Below are 16,460 nucleotides of genomic sequence, written 5' to 3'. Positions count from 1 at the left end.
CTTATGATATTTGTAGTCTTTGTTTAGATGTTGCAATAACTCAATCACACAGGGTCTAATACTGCACCTTCAAGTGTTACTGAGTCAGGGGGAATTGAAGGTGCTTAGCACCTTTCAGGATTGAGTACATAGATCATGTAATTAGTCACCATTTATTGTGCTAATTGATGTGTTGATCTAAGCATCCAAATGAAGGGTTTGGATATGCTATTCAGGTGCCCACGTTTGAAAAATTGAGACCATGGTGTTACCATAATTTTAAAGGAAAAGTTCCAATTATAAGGTGTTAATAGCACATAAAATCACCATTTAGAATTTAGCTAAAATAAACTGGCTTGTCAATTAAAAACAAGAAAGAAACAACTTAATGAGCATCCAATATGAAAATAACATATAAGTACAATAAAACTGGCCACTGGATGTCACTGTTGCTCCAGTGAAATTTTATTAGTGGTGCATTTATTTGGGAGTAAATTAAAACTGTATTTTATTAAAAGGAACAGGAACAGGAGAGCTTTCAGCTGGTAGTTTTCTGAAGTGAGTTTCATTAGAGCGCATGTTTTGAGATTCTAAGTCTGAGACACACTTGCCAAATTAATGGTCTGTTTTTTCCCTTAATGTCTTTCCCTCACTATTTTTCAGAGAATCCTCGCCCATTAAAACATTTGTGCCGCCTGAAAATACGTAAACTGATGGGACTAAGAAGACTATGGAGACAAGCAGCAATGGCGAAGCTTCCTCTTCCACCAGTTCTAAAGGACTATATCCTATATAAAGAATATGATCTTTATGGAAAGGGGCTAAATTTAGCTTAGATTTAAAACAGTCATTTAAAACTTGTAAATTAATTCTTTAGAATTTTTTTGCTAGATTGAGAATTATTTAATATTGTTCTATGTACTCAAAACATGTGATATTTGCTATAAATAGGCTTTTTATGGGAACCCTTTTAAAAAAAGTGGTCTGTAAAACTCAATTTGTTTTTTCTGTTTTTACTTAACATCGTGTCTTGATATTCTAAGAGCATGGAGAAGGAGGTGACAGCCATTGTGCAACCCAAAACCTCCAGGATTGGCTTTTAAGTGAGTAATATGTACACGTCAACCTGGAAAAAAAGTGTTGTTAACGTCTGCTACGAGTAGAGTTTTCTTAGTGGGTTCTCTGTTGAAGATGATAAAAAAGATCATGTTTAAAATACTGATTTATTTTAAAAAGCGTACATGTGGAAGTTAGAAGTATGATGAAAATAAAAATGTTCTGTTTCATGTGTATGATAAGGTTTGACTCCAGCCACCTTTCATGTGTTTGGCTTGAAATGTGATATTTTGTACATTTGAAATTGTGGTCCTACTGTAAAGTGCTCGAAAAGTAATAAAACAGTTCTCTTTTATTTAGATGTAAAGAAGTCAAGCACAGTAATCATCCTTTAAATCATGCTGTAGAGCTTCAGGGGAAGGATATTATGGCTTAGCCTTCTATGGCTTTGGTGTTCTTTGGCAACAGTTGTGCTTGTCAGTGAAGTTCACTGTTAAGTCAGACAGCCACCCAAAATATCGCAAGCCCAGAGTTGTGCCTTTTGCTCAAAAGCCTCTGGTAGAAATTGATTTGGACTGTTTAGTGAACATTGGAGTCTTGTCACCAGTTTCACACAGTGAGTGGGCTACACCCATCGTACTAATGATCAAGAAGGATGGCTCAGTTTGAATTTGTGGTGATTTCAAAGTGACATTGAATCCAACTTTATGTGCAGACCAGTTTGACCACTACCTCGTATTGAAGATTTGTTTGCTAATCTTAGTGGTGGACAGTGTTTCAATAAATTGGATTTGTTCAATGCATACCTACAAATGGAGATTGATCTGGCATCTCAGAAATATATCTCAAGCAACATGCAAAAAGGCTTATTTTGTTACAACAGGTTGCCTTTTGGTATCATGTCGGTACCTGCCCTGTTCCAGAAAGCCATGGATGAGATTGTGAAGGGACTGAATGGAGTTCAAAGTGCTATTTGGATGACATCCTTGTTACAGGTGTAACCCTTCTGCCCCTCTGAGTTGGCAGCAACAAGGGCCGGGTTCAGTATCCAGGGGTTCCGTTTCAATAACACAATGCATAACCGGCTCAAACCCCCACCCAGTGACCTGGGACACTTACATACCACCCTCTGCCCCCAGGCGCCTCTAGGAGGCAATACTTCCCCACTCACAAGCACGGACTCTGAGTGTAGCAAAATCCTTTTAATAAAGGAGAGAAACAATGTGGCATCATATTGGAGAAATACCACAAACAGGATTATAACACAAACCGTAAGCAAAAAACCCCCCATCCAAGTACGTCTGGCAATGTCCTTTCCCCCTTAGGGTCTTAAGTCCAATCACCCCAAAGTCCAACAACCCGAAAGTTTCTGGTAAGTGCCACCCCAGAGTTCAAAAGTTTATCTGCAGAGTTTTACCCCCCCCCCCCCGCAGCTTGGGTGGAAATGAGGGGAGGGGAAGCCGACACAGGGTGTGGGGCACCTTATGTGGGCCAGGGCCAACTGCTCTGCCTCTCCGTGGAGTTCTGCTGCAGCCTTCACCACGACCAGCTCCACTACACCAGCTGTGCCGCTCCTCCAGCCGACCCATGAGTCACTCCAGCCGTCCCTGCAAACCACTCCACTCCACTCACTGTTCCATGGGCTGCTCCAACATGCTGCAAACTGCTCTGCTCTGCCAGCCGCTTAGTGATAGGTCTTCAGGCTCCCCCACTGGTTAACACAGCACTCAGTGATTTCAGCTCTTAGTACAGGAGCCCTGGTGCTGGTGCACCATTGGCCCAACATGAATTCAGCTCAGGAGTCTCTAAATGGAGTCCTAATGGAATCAAAATTAGCTCTACTCTTTAACAGTGGAGAGAGGAGGATGTGCAATTGGTGTTCCAGACCCTCAAAAGGGGCCCATACCATCAGGTACACACACCAGTCTCCAACCTCTCTTAATTCACTGGGTTTTGGAACCCATGTCCCTTGTCTAGCAAGTGTCACTTAATTTAGGTTGAGTCATTTCTGTCATAAAGCAGTCTCATAGTTCCTCATTCACATAATTAGGGTGACAGCACTTTTTTTTCCTCCTCCGCCAATAACAAAGAAATTGAGGATCCCAGCTGTCAAAATAACCATCCCAGGCTGCCGTGGGCTCATGCTAGATGGGGTGGGTGTGCCAATGCAAATACTTGAAATTCCTTTCCACACTCCCTAAGATTCTTTCCACACTCCCCATAATTCACCAGCAGATGTCAGGGTAGAGCTCATCCTGACTCTGCTTACACAGGAAAGGATCAAGAGGATCATTGTCAGAATTTGGATGCTGTCTTGTAAGGTTTGGAAAATGATGGACTGAGAAGACATCAAGACAACTGTGAGTTTTTCACACCTTCAGTTGGATACCTTGGACATACAATTGATGTCAAAGGCTTAAGGAAATTGCCAGAAAAAGAGAAGGCAGTTCTTCAAGTGCCCCAGCCAGAGAACATGTCATGGTTACACTCATTCTTAGGACTACTTAACTCTTATGGTAAATGTCTGACTAATCTGGCAACAGTATTGGCCTTACATGACCTGTTACAAGCAAAGAAAAAATGGAAATGGACTGAAGAGTGTAAGCATGCATTTAAGTAAGCAAAGAAATTATTGATGTGAGTGAAAGTTCTTATGGACTTTGATGTTTTGTTGCCACTGCTACTGGCTTGTGATGCTTCACAGTATAGGGTGACCAGACAGCAAGTGTGAAAAATCAGGCCAAAGGTGGGAGGTAACAGGAGCCTATATATAAAAAAGACCCAAAAATCAGGACTGTCCCTATAAAATCGGGACATCTGGTCACCCTATCACAGTATGAAGTGGGTGCAATTCCTTCTCACTTTCTTCCTGATAGCATGGAGAAACCAATTGCCTTCACTTCACAAACAACTTATTACACCTGAGAAGAAATATATGTAAACAGAGCGAGAATTTCTCAGCATTATCTTCGGAATTCAGAAGTTCCATACCTATCTGTATGATAGACATTTTAGCTTGCTGATGGCTCAATGGATGTTACTTTCAGTTTTTGGATGGAAACATAGAATTCTGTCATTAGCTGCTGCTCATATGCAACAAGGGGCATTGCTACTTTCAGCTCTTTCCTATACTCTTCAATTCAGTAAAGGAATTCAGCATGGCAATGCGGATGGGCTGTGATGACTGCCATGACTGCATTGCTATCAACCCAAAGAAACTTCAGATGAAGTGTTTTATCTCAATTTGATGGATAGGTTACTCATCATTAGCACAGATATCAACAAAGAAACCACTAAGGATGATGTGCCTTCTCTTGTGAAGGAAGTGGTTCTACAAGGTAGTGTTGGATCAAAAAAATTCCCAATGTGTGCAATTCATGTCATGTCAATGTGAATTGTCTGTGAATCACAGTTGCATATATTGAAGAGTGCATGCGATCATTCCAGGATCACTCTAATCTCAGGTTTTGAAAGCTCTTCAAAAGAACATTTTGGCATTGTGTGGATGATGGTCATAACCCGGAGTCATGTCTATAGCTGGGGATTGACAATGATATTGAGAGAAAGGCAAAGTGCTGTATTGTGTCAACAAATTCAACATAATCCTGGACCATCTTATCTGCACCCTTGGTCATGGCCTCAGACTTCTTGGACATGTATTCACGTGGACTTTTCCAGACCTTTGGAAGGTTATATGGTTCGGGTTGTAGTCAGCACCTATTTGAAATGGCCAGAAATTTTCAGGATGACTTCTACTACAGTTACCAAGACCATTAGACATATTCATACCTTGTTTAGCTAATTTAGTTTACTGTTACAGTTGGTGAGTAACAATGGACCTCAATTCTGTTCTGAAAAATTTCAAGGTTCCTAGCTTCAAATGAAATTCAGCACAAACAGTCTGTTCCATACTACTCAGCTAAAAATGGACTAGCAGAACATTTAGCTTTGTACAAACACTTAAGCATGCCTTAAGAGCCAACTAGTTACTAGTCTATTTTGAGTCATCAACAGAAACTGCACAGAAACAGAAATTTGTTTTGCTTTTCTGCAGGAACACAACACATGTTACGACCCAGGAGTCACCTGCAACTCTTTTCTTTAAGCAGTCTTTGCATACCCTTTGGGACCTGCTCCATCCTGATGTTGTCTTACATATAGCCAAATCCCAAGCTATGCAAACTAATTGATGATGTGAGACTTGTGATTGTGCTTTTCAAGTAGGATATTTAACGTAGACTTGCAACTATGACCGTGGAGGGAAATGGGTACTTGGAGAACTTGTAAAATGCACCGAACCTCTTTTGTTTGTGATAAAACTATCTGATAGTATTTTTTAGAAATAACGTATGACCAGTTGTAATCTTGACAAGTACCAGAGTCCAGGGATGTTCCAGTAGGACTTTCTGTTTCTCAGATCAAACCTCCTTCTGTTAAAACTCCTAATTTTGATGACTTGATGAAAGAAACTTTGGTATTAGATCCAATTGATTTCTTACCCCCAACTGTTCCTGCTCTTCAGGGAATTGCCACACCACCATCACCATGTTATCCCAAGAGAGTGAGAAAACCAGTTGTGTGCCTGAATTTATATGTTGTTCAGTTAGTGAGTTGCTATTCCAGGGGGCCATGGTATAATTCCCCACTCTGAACCTTAGTGTCCAAAAGATGGGGTACTAGCTTGAATTCCTCTAAGCTCAATTACCAGCTTAGTACTTGTAGCGCTGCCACCAACCAGGAATTCCAGTGCCTGGTACACTCTGGTCCCCCCAAAACCTTGCCCAGGGACCCCCAAGACCCAGTCCCTCTGGATCTTAACACAAGGAAAGTAAACCCTTTCCCTCACCGTTGTCTCTCCCAGGCTTCCCCTCCCTGGGTTACCCTGGAAGATTACTGTGATTCAAACTCCTTGAATCTGAAAAGAGAGAGGAAAATTCACCTTCCCCCCTCCTTCTCTCTCCCCCTCCCAGATTCTCCCTGAGAGAGAAAGTAATCCTAACACAGAGAGAAATTAGCCTCTCTCTCCCCCTTCCCTCCTTTCTCCCCACCAATTCCCTGGTGAATACAGACCCTGTCCCCTGGGGTTTCACACCAGAATAAAAAAAAACAATCAGGTTCTTAAACAAGAAACTTTTAATTAAAGAGAGAAAAAACAGTAAAAATTATCTTTGTAAATTTAAAATGGAATAGGTACAGGGTCTTTCAGCTATAGACACTGGGAATACCCTCCCAGCCTAAGTATACGAGTACAAATTAAAATCTTTACAGCAAAATACAAATTTGAACTCCTTCCAGCCAAATACACATTTGAACTCCTCCCAGCCAAATACACATTTGCAAATAAAGAAAACAAACATAAGCCTAACTCGCTTTATCTACCTAGTACTCGCTATTCTGAACTTATAAGAGCCTGTATCGGAGAGATTGGAGAGAAACTTGGTTGCACGTCTGGTCCCTCTGAGAACCCAGAGAGAACAACAACCAAAAACTAACAGCACACACACAAACTTCCCTCTCTCAAGATTTGAAAGTATCCTGTCCCCTGATTGGTCCTCTGGTCAGGTGACAGCCAGGCTTACTGATCTTGTTAACCCTTTACAGGCAAAAAAGACAAGAAGTACTTCTGTTCTATTAACTCTTAACTATCCGTTTATGACACAGGGTAAAATAATCATTTGCAATTTATGAGTCTGCAGTAGACCACCCACAACTTTAGTTAGGTTAGATAGTTTTTGTTAGCTATGTAAATGACAATGTCAAACCACAATTTGAGGACTTCAATAACTCGGGTATAGGTTAGGGGTTTGTTGCAGGAGTGGGTGGGTGAGATTCTGTGGCCTGCATTGTGCAGGAGGTCAGACTAGATGATCATAATGGTCCCTTCTGACCTTAAAGTCTGTGAGTCTATGAGTCTACATATATATTTGGAAAGCTTTTTTAAAGTAGGGTGGAGGAATGTGATGTCCTATCCTTTTAAATGTTTCAGCACTCACCCTTCCTCAGTGCAAAGCCTCATTGTCGTGTTGGTTTCAGTTTTACTGCCAGAAGAACAATAATCTTTCCACAGCAGACAGCTGTGTATCCATTAGTTCCATCTGTCTATACCCTTCTCTGCTGGGTCCAAGTATAACAAAACCATTGGAACATGTTCCCAAGAATTATAGTGGATTCTTCATCACTGACAATTTTTAAATAAGGTTGAACTTTTTTTCTAAAAGAGATACTGTTGTTCAATCAGCAGTCAAGTCAGGGAAGTTCTATGTGGTCTGTAGGAAGTCAGACTAGATGATGGACAGTTAAGTAGAGAATAGCTTTTTAGCACCTGGCTGACTAGATGATCACAGTAGTTCCTTCTGATTTTGTAATCTATGAATTGTTGGAGCCCAAGCTCCTAAACTTCTAGGCTCCCTCTTGGAGCTGAGAGAGAGCCTTGAAGTGCCAGATCCCAATCTCCTTGCTCAACCAGAACTTCCAGGCTCCTAGTTCCCCCCATAATATCTTATACCCATGTTCACCACTTTTAGAAGGGTATGATATATTTTGTGCAACATATACCTTGTGAGGTATCATTAGAAAACTCATAATTTGCTGAATATCATTATCTGATTGAAATGTGTGTAACATCGCTGCATGTAAGATTATGAAATTTTGCTATATGATTGTTACTGAAATATGTTGTAGTTCTGTGTAATGCACACAAACCATTTTCTAAGAGACAAAGGCACACTAGCATGCCAGCCAGGTGCTAAAAAGCTATTCTCTACTTAACTATCCATTCACCAGCACAGGGGGGAGTGTAAACAGAAATTTACATTGCATTGCAGGAATGTTTCAAACCACATATACACAGCAGACTGTTTGTCTACACTCTGGTGGGGGTGTAATTCTCAAAGAAAGGAAGAGGGTATAAAAATAAGAGATAGGGTCTTCCACATCACCTCTCCTCCTTCTGTCTAGAGAACAAGGCTGGGACTGAAGAATATGCAGGTGTTTCCCTGTGTGTAATTCTTGAGTGGCTGAGACAGCATTCATGGTCATGTGGCTGGGAGTGATTTTACATGCTAGTGGCTGTATGTGAGCAGGCCAGATGTGGTGTTCTGGCAGCAAAGCAGTATTAAAGGCACCCCAGGCTATAGAATTAAGGGGACACCTCTATTCTATAGTCCAACTTGTACCCTGGGGAATGTCACACACCCCAACCCTCCTGGCTGACCAGGAGCTGAGAAACAGAAACACTGGGAGCACCAGCTCCCAAGTTCCTAGGCTTGTGGTGCCTTAGCATCCTGGATTTCTAGGGCTGCCAGGGACCACAGATTTAGGGCAGCCAGCCGGTAGACTATCTCAGATAGGGAACCCTAGTGTTTCCAGGTCAATTAAATTTGTGACTGTACTCCTTGGGGGGAGAAATGTATGTCTCCTGCTCTGTTTTACCTGCATTCTGCATAGATTTCATGTTATAGCAGTCTCGGATGATGACCCAGCACATGTTCATTTGAAGAACAGTTTCACAGCAGATTTGACAAAGAAGGTACCAATGTGAGATTTCTATAAATAGCTACATCACTCAACCCAAGATTTAAGAATCTGAAGTGCCATCTAAAATCTGAGAGGGAGGAGGTATGGAGCATGCTTTTAGAAGTCTTAAAAGAGCAGCACTCTGATACAGAAACTACAGAAACCAAACCACCAAAAAAGAAAATCAACCTTCTGCTGGTGACATCTGACTCAGATGATGAAAATGAACATGCGTCAGTCTGCACTGCTTTGGATCATTATCAAGCAGAACCCATCATCAGCATGGAAGCATGTCCTCTGGAATGGTAGTTGAAACATGAAGGGACATACGAATCTTTAATGCATCTGGCACGTAAATATCTTGCAACACCAGATACAACAGTGCCATGCAAATACCTGTTCTGATTTTCAGGTGACATTGTAACCAAGAAGCAGGCAGCATTATTTCCTGCAAATTGTAACCAGCCTTGTTTTTCTGAGTGATTGGCTGAACAAGAAGTGGGACTGAGTGGACTTCTAAAGTTTTACATTGTTTTATTTTTGAATGCAGGTGTTTTTGTACATAATTCTACATTTGTAAATTCAATTTTCATGATAAAGTGATTGCACTACACTACTTCTATGAGGTGAATTGAAAAATACACCTTTTTTGTTTTTTTACAGTGCAAATATTTGCAATAAAAATAAATATAAAGAGAACACTGTACACTTTGCATTCTGTTGTAATTGAAATTAATATATTTGAAAATGTAGTAAACATCTAAAAATATATGGTATTCTATTATTGTTTAACAGTGCGATTAATCCCATGTTTAATTTTTTAAATCGCTTGACAGCCCTAGTAGAAACTTCTTTAAACGAAATCTGATCTGTTTCATCACCTTTTCCCCAGAAGCTGAAGATTTAAGAAAGAAACAGAATATGAAATTCATGATAAATTATGAGAGTTAACAGTCCTGGGGTAGATATACTGCTGGACCTTTAAAACACCAATTCCTCTGCCTTGTGATTATTTGTTCTTTGTAGTTCAGCAGACCCAGGCCCCAACTTATATTGTGGCCCCATTGTGCTAGCCGCTGTACAAACACATAGTGACAGAGTTCCTGGTCCAAAGAGCTTACAGTCTAAATAGACAAGACAACCAAAGTGGGGGAGAAATACAGGAAGTAAGTGGCTGGCCCGAGGTCAGACAACAGACCAGTGGTACAGCCAGAAATAGAAGCCAGGTCTTTGACTACCCTCTCCATTGCCTTCTCCACTAGACCACATGCCTGGGGAGCTGAATATTGTGTTGGTGGAGAGAGGGGGAGTAGCTGATCTGGAACTGGGTGGATGCAGCAACCACAGTAGCAAGAGGAAGGTGCAAATAGTCTGCTCCTTCATCCCTTGTCTGAGCTTCCACTGGATCCCATGGGGTGTGACTTATCACAACCCAGTGCTGTCGTGTGTCCCACTGATATTGACTGAGGCATGTTCGAGGCCAGGCATTTTTATCAGTGATATAGGGGTTTTTTGGAAGGTGACAGGAGGAAATATTTCTGTATAATTAGGTCTCCATTTCTCATAGAATCTGACCCATTATCCAGGAGAGACAAACAGCTGCATCAGGCACATGAGCTCCAGAAGCAGCCAGACATTTAACCTCTGCTTTTCGATGCCACCTTTAGTTATTGCTGAGATCCTGCTTTTTGTCTCATGCACAGCCTGGTTCAAAGCACCAAATTCTACCTCTGAGCTGTGGATCTGAACAGTTATACTTGTGAGGGAGGAGCAGCTCTTGCCCGCTGATATTGGAAGCCTGACACTGCAGGCCTTGTGCTGAGCTGTGAAGGGGTCTCTGGGTGGGAGTTTACAATTAGGGGACATGGTTCATATGCTCCAGTTCAAATCCTTCAGATTTGTCCTTCCTGCCTCAGATTATTCCTGTGTACAGCAGCAGCTGCAATCTACTTGGGCAGCAAGAGTGGGAGGGCAGAAGGTGGTCACAAACTAGTGCTGGGGTGTGCCGATTTGGGGGAATTATTTTGGCCCTTAGTTGCCCAATAACTTGGAATCAGATAAAAATCTTCTGGAATATCGATTTTACAGGTGTCTTTTGTTTGCTATGTGATGATGTAAAGACAATGTTACAACTGATTACAGAAGATCTCTGATCTCTTTTCCATCCCCCTATTACTCCATCCTTGCGGCACATTTCACCAACCTCTCCCCCCTTGGTTTCCTTCTCTCATTTCTGCTCCTTCTTTCATGCAGCCCCCACAGCTGGAACTCTCCGATCTTGTCTGCTATGCTTCCACCATCTCTTCCAAGCCCTGCCTTCATGGACACGACTTCCATGAATCCTATAAATACTTCCACTCAGGAAAATTGTATCAGAAAAAGTGGACCTGACCAAGACATGTTCCAACCATAATGATTCAATCATTTGCTTCCCTGTTTCCATTCCTTATCTGCAGTTTTTTAGGCTGCACTAATTGAGTCAGGAACCATGTCATTTTACATATTTGAAAGCACCTAATGCATTTTCTACACTATATGTTTAAAAATAATAATGATCACTGTTCTAAATGGTTTCTCCCTCTCCTTTTGCACTGAAAGCTCTTCTAAAGACTCCAGACTATGTTACCAGGACAAATAGTAGATAAAGCAAATAGAAGTTGCCACAGATCCACAGGACCTGTGCTTTGTCCCGACATGCAAACAATCCTTAGGAGGTATGCTTTGAGTGTATCAGACTTCCACAGGGGTTATGCTCTTCCACAAGGGTGAGGCAAGTGGCCTCAATGCCTCTGAGACTGAGCCTCCAGCTCCAGCACTCCTGTTTCATCCCACGAGGTCTGCCCACCGAGTCCAACTGAGCTAGATGCCTGTTCAGAGACTATTCCTGCTTCAGGAATCAATGCACCTCAGTAAGTATTTGCAGTGACATCAGGCAGATTTTTGAAACATGGTTGGGTTTATTAGTCAACTGGCGTGCAACATCAGGACGTCCTTAGCTTAGCATGGAGAAGCAAAGCTTAAGACCTAGTCCATAGTAGCCAACACCAGGGCATCCTTGAACCATGCTACTGTAGGAACCATCTTGGGGGTTTCCTTTCTCTCTCTCTGTCCTTTATCTTAGTCTTTGCCTACACCACACAGCTTTTAGCGACACGGCTGTGTCGACACGGCCATGTTGCTAAAAGTCAGGCAATGTAAATGCTGTTTGTCAGCACTTTTGCAGACAAAATACTTCCTCCTAAGAGTATGTCTACAGTACAGGATTATTCCGATTTTACATAAACCGGTTTTGTAAAACAGATTGTATAAAGTCTAGTGCACGCGGCCACACTAAGCGCAATAATTTGGCGGTGTGCGTCCATGTACCGAGGCTAGCGTTTATTTCTGGAGTGTTGCACTCTGGGTAGCTATCCCGTAGCTATCCCATAGTTCCCGCAGTCTCCCCCGCCCATTGGAATTCTGGGTTGAGACCCCAGTGCACGATGGTGCAAAAACAGTGTCGCGGGTGATTCTAGGTAAATGTCGTCACTCATTCCTTCCTCCGTGAAAGCAAGGCAGACAATCATTTTGCGCTCTTTTTCCCTGGATTGCCCTGGCAGATGCCATAGCATGGCAACCATGGAGCCCGTTTTGCCTTTTGTCACCATATGTGTACTGGATGCCGCTGACAGAGGCGGTACTGCACTGCTACACAGCAGCATTCATTTGCCATTGCAAGGTAGCAGAGATGGTTACCATCTGCTGCTGTCATGGGTGCTCCTGGCTGGTCTTCGCTGAGGTCAGCTGGGGCTGCAAAGATAAAAATGGGAATGACTCCCTGAGTCAATCACTCCTTTATGGTTTATCTAAAAATAGAGTCAGTCCTGCCTAGAATATGGGGCAAGTATACTAGAGAATCAGTGTATCAGAGAACCAGACAGCACAGCCACTCCGTGTCAGATCCCACAGAAATGAGGAGCTGCATGCTATTCTAGGGGGTGCCCCTGCAACAGCCCCACCCGTTGCTTCCCTCCTCCCCCAACCTTCCTGGGCTACCGTGGCAGTGTCCCCCCATTTGTGTGATGAAGTAATAAAGAGTGCAGGAATAAGAAACACTGAGTTTTTAGTGAAATAAAATGAGGGGAAGGCAGCCTCCAGCTGCTATGATAGTCCAGGCAAGACATTAAACGGTGGGGGGAAGAGGAGCCCAGCATCCCACTGCTATGATAGTCCAGGCAGTACAGAATCTTTTCTTTAGACATGAAAGGGTGGAGGGTGATGGAACTCAGCCTCCAGTTGCTTTGATGAGGACAGTTACCACCAATTCTGTACCATCTGCTGGGAATGACCGGGAGTCATTCCTATTTTTACCCAGGTGTCCCCGGCCGACCTCACCTGAGGCCAGCCAGGGGCACTTACAGGATGATGAGAACAGCTATCAGTCCTTTGCCACCGGGGAGGGGAGGGGAGAGAATGCTGCTATTCAGTGCCGCAGCACCGCATCTACGAGCAGCATGCAGTAGACATAGGGTGACATATAAAAAAGTCAAGAAATGATTTTTTTCCCTTTTCTTTCACGGGGGGGAGGGGTGGTAAATTGACGACATATTCCCTGAACCACCCCGGACAATGTGTTTGACCCTACAGGCACTGGGAGCTCAGTCAAGAATGAAAATACTTTTCGGAGACTGCGGGGACTGTGGGAAGCTGGAGTCCTCAGTACCCCCTCCCTCCCTCCATGGTGTCCATGTGATTCTTTGGCTTTCCGTTACGCTTGTCACGCAGCACTGTGCTGTGGACTCTGCATCATAGCCTGGAGATTTTTTTCAAATGCTTTCTCATTTTGTCTTCTGTAACAGAGCTGTGATAGAACAGATTTGTCTCCCCATACAGCGATCAGATCCAGTATCTCCCGTATGGTCCATGCTGGAGCTATTTTTGGATTTGGGACTGCATCACCACCCGTGCTGATCAGAGCTCCACGCTGGGCAAACAGGAAATGAAATTCAAAAGTTCGCAGGGCTTTTCCTGTCTACCTGGCCAGTGCAGCCGAGTTCGGATTGTTGTCTGGAGCGGTCACATTGGTACACTGTGGGATACCACCTGGAGGCCAATACCGTCAATTTGCGGCCACACTAACCCTAATCCGATATGGTAATACCGATTTCAGCGCTACTCCTCTCATCGGGGAGGAGTACAGAAACCGGTTTAAAGAGACCTTTATATCGATATAAAGGGCCTCGTTGTGTGGACGGGTGCAGTGTTAAATTGGTTTAACGCTGCTAAAATTGGTTTAAAAGCGTAGTGTAGACCAGGCCTAAGATTGGGGTTCATATTGTCAACAGAAGAACACTCCTGCCAACAATGAGCTGTTTACATTGCCATTTACTATTATAAAACTTTTGTCTTGGTGTGGGGGGGGGGACTTTTTTTAACCATCTCTGAATGGCAAAAGTTTTGTCATTCAATTGGCAGTGTAGACAAAACCTGTAAGTCTTAGTTCCAGGAGAGAAATATGTACCCTGCTTCTCTCTCTCTCTCTCTCTCTCTCTCTCTCATCCCAATTCTTATTACCTCCTATCACCTCCCCCCATTGCCTTCTTCCTGAGTTCATGTGTGCTCCACCCAGCCAAGCTGGGAACCTCCCACTAATAGGTGTCAAATGTTCAGTCCTTAGGGTTTCCACTGTGTCTTTAGTGTCTTCCACTGATATGGGTTAGTTCCCAACCAGTCCTTAATAACCTTTCCGAGACAATTACATGACAAAAGACCTCATGTTTCCTGCTTTGTACACTCCATGCACAGCAATACCAAGAGGAGAGGGAAACCAAGGCATGTATTGACTTCATAAAAATGTTGCCAAAATTCCTGCATTTGTCACAGAAGTACATTGAGTAAGTAAATAAATATTTTAAAGTGTTTGTCTGGGGTTCGGGAGCATTCTCCCTTTGAAATAGTCACAGAAATCTCACTAGCATTAATGGAAGCTGTGCACATAAATCAGGGAAAGAATAGTGCTGTGGCTTATGGTTATTGTAATATGTATATGTTCTAATAAAACATACACAAACTGTTACTATTCCTAAGGCTGGTTTTATAAAGTGGAGCTTTAGTGACATGCACAAAGCATTCATTTTGCTTTCATAGTTGATACATAATTGATATTTTCCCCTAAAACTCCTGAATATGATACAGCTTCAAGGCAAAATTATTCTCTCTTGTCTGCACTGCACTGAGAACGTCCATAGGATATTCCATGGTGGCCAGAATTCCCATTATTGTCAATATGAGCGCTACTTATGGGACAAGGACAATGCAACAGAGAGGAGAATTTTGCCCTTACATTGTACGTCTATTAGTAGCTAGATCCCCATGTATTACAATCTTCATTTACAAGTGTTTTTAGATTTGTTTGCTATTCATTTTTAAAAGCAAAAATGCACAGCTTTTTAATCACTTGAGAACTAGATGAGCAAAGGAAACAAGAGGTGTATCAAATAAATAATACCACAGTGGTGCTGCTATTGGTATAGAAAATAGAGCAGCCTTTCAGTTTGAAATGCAAACTATGGGCTGTTAGGCCTCCAGCTGTCCCCAGGGTCAGGGAACAGTAGCTCACTTTTTGTAGCTTTCCCACCTCTGAGGAACTCAGTACAGGATTTTTGTAATTACATAATAATTTAATAAATACCAGCTCTCAATTGAACATGCAGATGATCAGATTTTTCCAAATGTCCAGAGGAGTATGTTATGCTTGCCTGAGTCCCATGGCACTTATTAGGAAAGAAGAAGTTAATTTTAGTGTTCTCTTTGTGTTACTCTTTTAATAATTATGTTCTGTTTACCTAAAATATTGCCTCTTGCATTTTCAGTGAGACACAGACTGTATTCTCCTCTTCCTGTCCTAAACTGTTGTGTGGTGTAGCTGTGTAGCTTCAAAACAGCTGCTGTGTTTCACCCTAAGCATGTCTGTACTTCAGCCGTGAGTGAAGTGGTTTCTATATATAGTTAATAAATCTGCTGGTAATGCCTGTAAGGCATGTTGAGAACCCTCTTGAGGGATAAAAGGAGCTATATGAAAATAAGATCATCATCATAATCATGTACTCTATTTTGTCTTTCTTTTGCACTGTAGTAACTGATATTGAGGAAGTGTATGGTCAGCAGAGATAGGGAGAAGTACTTGCTTTGAGCAGAAGCCACATGGAAATAGTTCGTGCTATCGAAGGTAACAGCCTCATCTCCCATTACAGGACACGATTCTTATTTTACTAACACAGAGTGATAAGAAGGTGTTAACTGTATGAGGAGAAAAGGAGAGTGGAGAAGAAACCTTTGTACACTTAACTTTTGTTTGCCTATATTGGATTCTCTATTTCGTTGTTATTCAGCAAGGTGAAGTAGAAGTACAAGGGCTGGTTTATTTTATTAGCACAATGCCTGTTTCATCAACTGACAATATTGAAAGTCTGCTGTATCCTGTGACTCAAGTTTTGCTGGATAATAAAACAGACCATCAGTATCTGGGTCACTGGAAGTTGAGGCGAGAGGGCACCAGGCAATGAGCTTTGCTTCTCTGAATCAAGGTGGGCTGGTACTTGGATCACTCCAAACTTCCCATGATCCCCTCTGCCTTTTCCAAACAAACTTTTCCTCCCAGTGCCCCTCCCTGGGCAGAGTGCTCCTCCCAGCCAAGGCAGATTCTCACACTCTTCTTGCTAGCTCCCCCAAAGAACTGACTCATCTTTATACCACTCATGAGTTCACCTTCTTGCCAAGAGAGGCAGCCCAATCAATCCTAGCCATCCAGCTGGCTGGCCTCATACACTATTACTTTCTGCTTTGTGGGAGCCAATGCTGCACCATTTCCCTTCTGATTGCAGGGCCCCGATCTCCAGAAGCCACATAGCATCCTTCTGTAATGGGAAAGC

General features: G+C 42.6%; 1 protein-coding gene across 7 annotated transcripts in view; it reads left to right on the top strand.

Moving 5' to 3' along the window:
- ASB15 (ankyrin repeat and SOCS box containing 15) overlaps positions 1-5,880 on the top strand; it is a 39,700-nt gene extending 33,820 nt beyond the window's left edge. For 6 of the 7 annotated variants that reach the window (XM_050936224.1, XM_050936227.1, XM_050936223.1 and 3 more), the window contains one exon: positions 643-5,880. In XM_050936224.1, coding sequence (XP_050792181.1) covers positions 643-815 — 173 coding nt within the window. In that variant the 3' untranslated portion in view covers positions 816-5,880. The remainder of the gene's footprint in view (positions 1-642) is intronic. The other variant, XM_050936228.1, reaches the window with a different exon arrangement.
- The last annotated feature ends 10,580 nt before the right edge of the window (positions 5,881-16,460 follow it).

This window comes from Gopherus flavomarginatus, chromosome 1, assembly GCF_025201925.1.
Source record: "Gopherus flavomarginatus isolate rGopFla2 chromosome 1, rGopFla2.mat.asm, whole genome shotgun sequence".
In the NCBI taxonomy this organism is placed as follows: domain Eukaryota; kingdom Metazoa; phylum Chordata; order Testudines; family Testudinidae; genus Gopherus; species Gopherus flavomarginatus.
Note: the sequence above shows the minus strand (reverse complement) of the source record. Positions and strands in the feature narration are given on the sequence as shown.